The sequence below is a fragment of the Berghia stephanieae genome, chromosome 7 (assembly GCF_034508935.2).
Source record: "Berghia stephanieae isolate SIO BIC M18660-M18661 chromosome 7, UCSD_Bste_1.3, whole genome shotgun sequence".
NCBI lineage: Eukaryota > Metazoa > Mollusca > Gastropoda > Nudibranchia > Aeolidiidae > Berghia > Berghia stephanieae.
The window spans coordinates 19,565,283-19,574,916 of NC_088366.1; the positions used below are offsets into that span (position 1 = coordinate 19,565,283).

The 9,634-nt window shown below is 32.7% G+C and overlaps 1 protein-coding gene across 1 annotated transcript in view; it reads right to left on the reverse strand.

Moving 5' to 3' along the window:
• The window catches only part of LOC144976487 (angiotensin-converting enzyme-like), a 67,584-nt gene extending 58,204 nt beyond the window's left edge, over window positions 1-9,380 (reverse strand). Inside the window, exons 1-3 of the mRNA XM_078920776.1 lie at window positions 9,326-9,380; window positions 5,062-5,285; window positions 400-558 (exon numbers count right to left, since the gene is read on the reverse strand). Of these exons, the coding sequence (XP_078776902.1) occupies window positions 400-558; window positions 5,062-5,268 (366 nt within the window). The 5' untranslated portion in view covers window positions 5,269-5,285; window positions 9,326-9,380. The remainder of the gene's footprint in view (window positions 1-399; window positions 559-5,061; window positions 5,286-9,325) is intronic.
• Between the last annotated feature and the right edge of the window lie 254 nt (window positions 9,381-9,634).

Sequence of the window (9,634 nt, forward strand, 5' to 3'; positions counted from 1 at the left end):
ATCAGAATGTTATTAATTTGGTATCCAATTTTAAAGCATAAAATAAGCTATGATTGTGTACCTAAAACCCAAAATTGAAAAATCCGACTGAATACCGTTTCAAGGCGGAGGGTCACAAATGTCTTCAAAGCGCTTTACAGGGGGTCCCTGGTCAACAGCAACATTTAACATGTAGGCAGGACATGACGCCTGTAAGGAAATATTACAATTTTTCGGACAAAGACAACGCTGTTAACGGCCAGGTATTCATTTTACACCTGAGTACGGTGAGAGAGTGTGAGGAAAGAGCCTTTTCCAAGGACAAGTATGCGCCGAGCGCGAGGCTCCAACCCAGAACCTTTCGATCCGAAAGCGAGTGTCATACCACAAGACCACATAGCCGCACAATGAAGCACTTACCCGTTTGAATTTTGTTTGGTCTGTTTGAGCTGCAATGCTTATATCCAAGATACTTTTGATCTCTCTTTTGATGAGCTCCGTCATATTAGTCGTGTCGAAACGGGACATATTCTGAGCTGCTTCTCGGTCAAACTTAGATAGTGCATGACGTTGTTCAAGCTAAAATTAAGAAATAACTTTTAAATCAAATCCCATAATATATCAAACGCAGTGAATACTGAAATAAAATAGTTCAAATTCAAGTTTATTTAAAGCCATTTGCAAGCAGAAAGATATCAAGTCAATTCTATTAACTAAAAGGAAAACAAATTTAAAACCAGTAACATTGTTGATAGGCAACATCAAATACATGAATTCAATAATGCATAAATAAAAACAAGAGTAAATAAATATATGTATATATATATATATATATATATATATATATATATATATATATATATATTATATATATATATACATATATAAATAACCATTATTACCGAGCACTCTCGTAGCTACAAGTACCCACCACCACGCATATATATATATATATATATATATATATATATATATATATATATATATATATATATATATATATTTAGCAATGCACTATTGGGAACAAATAAACACACAAAAAACACCAACAATAACCTGGGAGGTCGTCAAGCAAAGCAGCCCCTACAGATGCGGTGCCAGAAAATGCAATTTATGCCTGACAGAGAAACTGGAGATTTTACTACACAACCACAGAAACAATAGCACCTTAAACAAAAGATCTGAACTGATGACAATGTGCAGACACTCTAACAAATTCAAGCTCAAAACGCAAAAAGCCAAATAACCCTCCCCCCCCCCTTTCCTTCCCCCCCCCCTTTCCTCCCCCCCTTTGTTCCCCCCCTCCCGACCCCATTATACCCTCCCTCCCCCTCTTCCCTACGCCCCCCCCCGCCGCACCACATTCCACTACAATATCATACACACATGTACACACAACACACAACACACCTACACGCACACACACACATACACACAGACACTCATAATATAAACACGAGAGCACATCACACTACACATCAAAACTAGTCACCACTAGGCAGCGAAACAACGTTAGTTTGGAGTTTTCTACGGACATTTCTTACAAATAGATTATGCCGACTGATGAGGTGGGAACACTGAAACGAATCGTCTTGGCAAGAATAATGTGAGTGAAAATTTACATTTATATATATTATATATATATATATATATATATATATATATATATATATATATATATGTATATATATATATATATATATATATATATATATATATATATATATATATAATATATATATGTGTATATATATATATATATATATATATATATATATATATATATATATTATGTTGATATTAACCACAATGTTGGAGTCAGTCTACATCGATGTTTCAGGCCTTTTCAGCCATCATCAGAACTGGGTGTTACATGAGTTCGGTTTGTTGTCTGTTGTTGTTTGTTGAAGTGGTTCCGGTTTGTAGTTGATTAGTAAGTACTTCCTTCGATGTGGACAAGTATTGTACATCTCATTTTTTGTGTTGAGTGTGGCTTCATGAGGGTGTTTATAGTATATTTCTTAGTTTTTATAGTATATTTCAGCCATCGTCAAGACTGTGTGTTACATGAGTTCGGTTTGTTGTCTGTTGTTGTTTGTTGAAGTTGTTCCGGTTTGTAGTTGATTAGTAAGTACTTCCGTCGATGTGGACAAGTATTGTACATCTCATTTTCCGTGTTGAATGTGGCTTCATGAGGGTGTTTATAGTCTATTTCTCTTCCAGGCATAAGCTACATTATTTTGATGTTGGTGTGTATCCTGTTGCTTTCGATATAATTTTCCATGACATGTTGTGGTCTAGTTTGTTGTCTTTGAATTTCCAAATATATTCGCTGAGTTTTGTGGATGTTTTTTGTTAGCGTTTCTAAATGTTGAGGTGTGAAGGTTGTATCTTGTTTTGACATTATTTTCCCTTAGTCCTACATATTTTTCTTGCTTGTTTGTTTTAGTTTCGGTGGCTTGGTAAATTAAACTTGATTCTAAACATTGTTTGTTTAGCGGTAATGTTCCTTATTTCTGCAGTTGCATTTTCTGGTGGATGGGTTTTGCTCTTGTCGGTGGTTTATTAATTTTTTTGTGTTGTGGCTTGAAATTATTTGTTCTATGTTGCGCATACACGAGTAGCTTATTTCTAATGGTATTCCTGTTGATAATTTTATGTAGCTTGTGGTTTTTTGGAATGTGTGTATCAATTAACTTCAGGAATGTTTGTGCTGACGTTTTTGTCGAAAGGTGGGTTGAACCAAGTAATATGTTGTTTTCTTGTTTTGCGTTCTTCACTTGTGTGTTGAGGTTTACATGTCTGTATTCAAATGGTGTATTGTATCCGCTTTTTATGAATGCTTCTTTGTAGGGGGTGGCTGCGACGTTGAATATCTCTCTGTTTTCCGAAAGTTTGCTCACCCTCAGTGCTATGCTTTTTGGTATGTTTTTAATGACTGAATGGGGGTGGTTGCTGTTTTTATTAAAGTAGCTAATGGTGTTGTTTGGTTTTCTGAACGATTGAAATGAATTGGATTTTATGTCGAATGTGTTGTCGAAGAAGTCAACTGATTTTTTGTTTGCTTCTATCGTGATTTTCAAATTGTTGTTTTGGAATATTTTACAGATTTTTTTTATGTTTTCGTTCGCTCTTGGTCGTTTGTTGGTTATAGCGAGTCCGCCATCTCTATAGAGGCCGATGTATGTGTGTGTATGTTGCAGTTGTGACAGGATTTCTACATTGCTACATGTCGAGCACTATCCGTACCATATTTGTATCAAACACGATTATATATATATATATATATATATATATATATATATATATATATATATATATATATATATATATTGAATCGTGTTTGATACAAATATGGTACGAAAAGTGCTCGACATGTAGTAATGGAGCGAATTATTATTTAAAATATTTACCACAATGTTTGGGGCAGTCTACATCAATGTTTCAGGCTTAATTTGCCATCTTCAGGACTGAGTTGTTTTGTTGACAAAACAACTCAGTCCTGAAGATGGCAAATTAAGCCTGAAACATTGATGTAGACTGCCCCAAACATTGTGGTAAATATTTTAAATTATATATATATATATATATATATATATTATATATATATATATATATATTATATATATATATATATATATGTCGAAAGCCTGTAGATCAAACCGATGAAGTAGCATTTTCACCAATCCGCTGACCAAAGCTTTGATGTCTTCATCAGAGATAAACTCCCCCCATTGCCCTTATATTTCGGGTTTTGAATACATCGACTGAGAAGGGATGCGCTATTCTCTTAAAATTGATCAAAGTACGTCAAACTATAAATTAATCAAAAAGCTCTGATATCTGCATAGGTTACATAATTTAAGTAAAAATTAAATCAACCATATCTTATTCTCCGTCTATTGTTTTAGATCGCTAGCTTGGAGACTAATCAATAATCATTCCAGCAAAATTATTCCTTAATCATAATTAGATAATTTCTTTTATTTCTCCTAGAAATTACCCATACCCTACATTATTACTAACTAATAAGCCCATTCCTGTATTGACGTTATCATTGCAGAGGAATGCGAGCAGCAGGCCGTCCTTCTTCCAATTGGAACCATGTTGAATAATCCTCTGAAGAGGCATCCAAGTTTTGATCGTCGTAAAAAAAACTCGATGCACTAAGCTGTGATGTAGACATCAGACGTTTGATCAGCGGTTTGGCGAAAACGCTACTTTAGGGGGTTTGATCAACGGACCAGAAGCTAAAAATAGCATCTAAGCACCAGTTTTCATGTGACATCCATGTAAAGCCATCCCCTCTGAGGTTTCTACAGGCTTGAGACTGTCATGAATAACATTTTATCTTAAAGTAAAACTTTATAATGTTACTAGTGTGGGAGGTTGCCTCGTTTTGTTGAGAAACAAATGACCAATCAGGATTAACAGAAACAAAGTCTGGAATAAGTTTTTCTTCAAAACAATAATAAATAATTTTGCCCGTTCACGTTTGTTGTTGGCCTGTCAATGAAATTCAATCCTGTCCTTCCCTGCCAACACTTACTTCAGCAGACACCATAATTTTTAATGGAACACGTGTGGCTATCATGGTCAAGTCTGGAATGCCTGACTTTGTTTGACCGTAGACATCAATAATCATTAGACTATGCGGATTTCAAGCGAAAGAAAAAAAACAAGACTCAAGTTTGGAAATTATTGATGTCGTGATTTTTTTTATTAGACTACTTTGATATAATCGGCACTATTTCGGAAACCAATTAAAGACTTTTAGTTAAAGTTGGCAAGTGATAAGTTACGGTTTTTACTCTTGTTGCTCGAAATTTTTCGAATGTTTCTGAATCTTACTTTGTATTGGAAAAGCGCCATACTTTTTCGGTTTATTTTCTCACACCATACATATATATATATATATATATATATATATATATATTATATATATATATATATATATAGATATATATTATGTTCATATAAACATATATATATTATGTTTATATGCAAATTATATATATATAATGTATATATATATATATATATATATATATATATATATATATATATATATATATATCATACCAATTGCTTTCTATTATGATCCGTCATGTTGGTGTTGAAGGTCCATACAGCCTCAGTTGCTGTATAACGAATGTCCTCTGCTTTTCTATTGTACTCGTCTAAGGCGTCCTGGGCTTGCTTTTGGTCTGTGATTTTATTCTTACCCACAACCGTGCAAATAATGCAACAAATAAGAATGGATCGAAAATGTGCCAAAGACATTTTCATGGAGTTCTTTGAAAATTCTGCAAGAATAAATTATTTTTATATTAGAAAGATATAAACATAGTCCCAATAAAATACAGAATTCATGACGTCACACCTACCTCTCATCCGGTTCAAAATTCTTTGAAAGAGTGTTACCAAGTTTCCAGACACTGCATGAACAATGAATGGGTTACGTATTTAATCATAACTATTTTAGTAAGAGGATGTTCTTTGTTGACGTCCATAATCTATTTAGGCTAGAAAATAAGATGAAATGCTATCGCTCTGAAACCAGAAGATCAGTTGCATATTGTATGCATCCTTTCCTCTGGAGGACTAGTTGTAAATTTCCAAGGTGATTGGAATCAGTATTTTAGCATCATATTATTGTTCCATATTGAATATATATATATATATATATATATATATATATAATATATATATATATATATATATATATATATATATATATATATATATATATATATATATTAAAGGACGTGAATTTGTACAATGAGCTATGTGCACTAAATGTGCTCAAATTTCTTAACATAACAAATTTCAAGGCAACACATAAAATTTGTAGGACGAGACATGATCCTTATAAGACGTTATTGCATTTTTTTCTGTTACTGGCAAGGTACTTACTCATTTTACACCTCAGCAGGGATAAAGAATGTGAAACGAGAGCCATTTCAATAGACTTAACGTTTTGTCTCCAACAGAGAGACAACAAAGATTTACATGTCCGAAGGCGATTGTCATACCACAAAACAACAAAACTGGAAACAAGCAAATTAATTGGTAAAATAAGAAATACATCACATTTTCGTATAAGACATTTCCAAGGTTTCACAATCCACAATGAGCTTCAAAATGCTTCTAGTATTCTATCAGATAGAGACATTTATTCAAACTTGATTAAACTCGGGGCAAGTTATGTTTCAAGGGCTTTGAAGACTTGAGTCCAATGAAAGAGGAGGAAGCCTTAGGTCCTCATGGACGTCACCAACTTACACGCGTCGTAGGAATGGTCATTTGAATATTGTTTCGTGATGGAAGTTTCAGGATAGTTCGTGAATGTGGAGAAGAATTTGTGGATCGGATAGATTGTCAATGTTTTTTAGTGTAACCGACAAACGTCGCTGCTTCCATCCAATCACTGACCGGATAAAAAAAAATGAGCTTTTATATAGCACAATGTCCACTAAACGTGCTCAAAGTGCTTTACAGGGGTCCCTGACCAACAACAACACTTAACATTTAGGACAGGACATGACGCCTGTTAGGCGATATTATAATTTTTCTGACAGAGACAATGCTGTTAACGGCCAGGTACTAATTTTACATCTGAGTACGATGAGAGAATGTCAGTAAATCACTGACCGGCTCGGTGTCTGATGTCTAATTTAAGATAGGAGGTAGCGTCCTGCGTTCCTTCAAATCATTTGCCTCTCCGCCATTATGTTGACATACAAATATTTAGATTGTTTAAATATATTCCTCAAGCTTGCTATAAACTGAAAAAAAAAATCTACTAGTTCTTCCACTCGATGTCTCAATTCACAAAGACCCTGGAATATTGAACCTGACATTTGGTCTTTTAAATAACCCAAAGACAAAACACCCAGAGGGTTCGAGTCGGGGCAATGAGAGGTCCAAGGCCCAAGGATGCTCCGTATAATGGCAAATGATAAGATCACTAAAATGAGCTCGGATTCAGGTCAAGGAATGCTTTGACGTGTGGGGAGCTGCACCATCCTGCATAAACCGATGCTGTTGTCCTTTTTCTTTTTAAATTGAGCTTTATATAGCACAATATCCACTAAATGTGCTCAAAGCACATAACAAGGGGTCCCTGGTCAACAGCAACATTTAACATGTAGGACGGGACATGACGCCTGTTAGGCGATATTACAATTTTTCGGAAAATGACAACGCTTTAACGGCCAGGTACTCATTTTACACCTGAGTACGGTGAGAGAATGTGAGTAAAGAGCCTTTTCTAAGGACTCAACTATGCGCCGAACGCGAGGCTCGAACCCAGAACCTTCCGATCCGAAAGCGAGTGTCATACCACTAGACCACATAGCCGCACAGACCACATAGCCACACAATCGTCCCAAAGGCAGCCAAAATTGCCCCAATACATACATACATACATACATACATACATACATACATACATACATACATACATACATACATACATACATACATACATACATACATACATACATACATACATACATACATACATACATAAATAAAAACTTGATTTAAAATGAATTGATAACCCTGGTACACTCACAGATAGACGTCTTATTAAATTCAAATATTAAGCAACAGAATACATGACCATTTACCAAATATATAACCCCAAAACTGAATTTCTGCGTTGAGTAACTAAGGTGCTGTACTCTTTCGTTCAACTTGAAAGAAACGGATAACTATAAAAAATAAGCAAAATTCGTAATTTAATACTGAAGCATATAACAGAACTTTTAATTAATTCCTTGGTTTTATCTAAATTGGACTATTGTAACTCCCTTTGGGCGAATTTAACTAAAGACAAAATTAGCAAACTTCAGGTTGCTCAAAATAACGCAGCCAGGCTCATTGTACGCAATAACAAAAAATACCCGTCAGCAACTCTTCTTCTCCGTGAGTTACATTGGCTTCCTGTTGAAAAAAGAGTTGCCTATAAGATTTGTACTGTTGTCTACAAATCCCTGAGCACGAACAGTCCCTCCTATATTAAAGACCTTCTAAACATATATGTCCCCAATAGAAACTTGAGGTCAAGCAATGACCAATCAATCCTTGTCAAACCTAAGCCATTGCGTAAAATAGGTGAACAGTCTTTTCAATTTTCGGCCCCCCATTTTTGGAACTCTCTCCCGTCACACGTGAGATGCTCGGATTCGTTGACAACGTTCAAATCTCGCTTAAAGTTTTATCTTTTACGTCATAATGTTGCAATATTATTTTCATATTTTGTTGTTGTTAAATTGAATTCGTATCACGTTTCCTTCACACTTGTCTCACTGTAATATGTTTTGTTTTATATCACTGTAAAGCGCTTAGAGCCTGTGACAACGGGGTAAAGCGCTATATAAATGCCATTTATTATTATTATTATTATTATAACTATAAAAACTGATCGATTAATGATATGACTTGAAAGTTCTAACGCTTCATTGAAATACAAGACACTTCCTTGCCAGCTCAATCCGAAAATTCTTTTTGAAACCTTGGAATTTCACCTTTAGCGACGGTGATTTCAATTATTAACATTTCGAATTCCAATTTAAAGTAAGTTTAACATAATATATTGATAATAATTTTGATGATAATAATAATAAATAAATAATAATAATAATAATAATAATAATAATAATAATAATAATAATAATAATAAATAATAATAATAATAATAATAATAATAATAATAATATATAATAATATAATAATAATAATAAAATAATAATATATAATAATAATAATAATAATATAATAATAATAATAATAATAATAATATATATAATGATTATAATAATAATAATAATATAATAATAATAATAATAATATTAATAATAATAATAATGATAATAATAATAATAATAATAATAATAATAATAATAATAATAATAATAATAATAATAATATAATAATAATAATAATAATAATAAATGATAATAATAATAATAATAATAATAATAATAATAATAATAATAATAATAATAATAATAATAATAATAATAATAATAATATAATAATGATAATATAATAATAATAATAATAATAATTAATAATATAATAATAATAATAATAATAATAATAATAAGATATAAAATGAGAGAGATAGAAATAAGAAGAAGAAGAAGAAGAAGAAGAAGAAGAAGAAGAAGAAGAAGAAGAAGAAGAAGAAGAAGAAAGAAGAAGAAGAAGAAGAAAAGAAGAATATAATAATAATAGTAAAAATAATAACAATAATAATAATAATAATAATAATAATAATAATAATAATAATAATAATAATAATAATAATAATAATAATAATAATGTCTGAACTTACTCCGTTCTCCTGTTGATTGTGAATCGTGAAATCCACTACGCCCCTATCCTTCCCACCCAAACACAACGTTAGTGTCTAGCTCATCAATCGTTCGTCATCGCGTCCCCGGTAACACGTGACGTGAGTGTCACATGATAATGATTCTCCAGCCGCGGTGTCTTTCCGGGCTTGAATTATAAAATCAGAGCTGCCAACTATTACGAAAAATTTGTAGCATTACGAAATGTTGGCTCTAATGTCAAAAATACATGAGCATTCCAAAGTCCTTAAAACTTAGTGAAAATTATGGTTAGTTCCCGACCACATGAG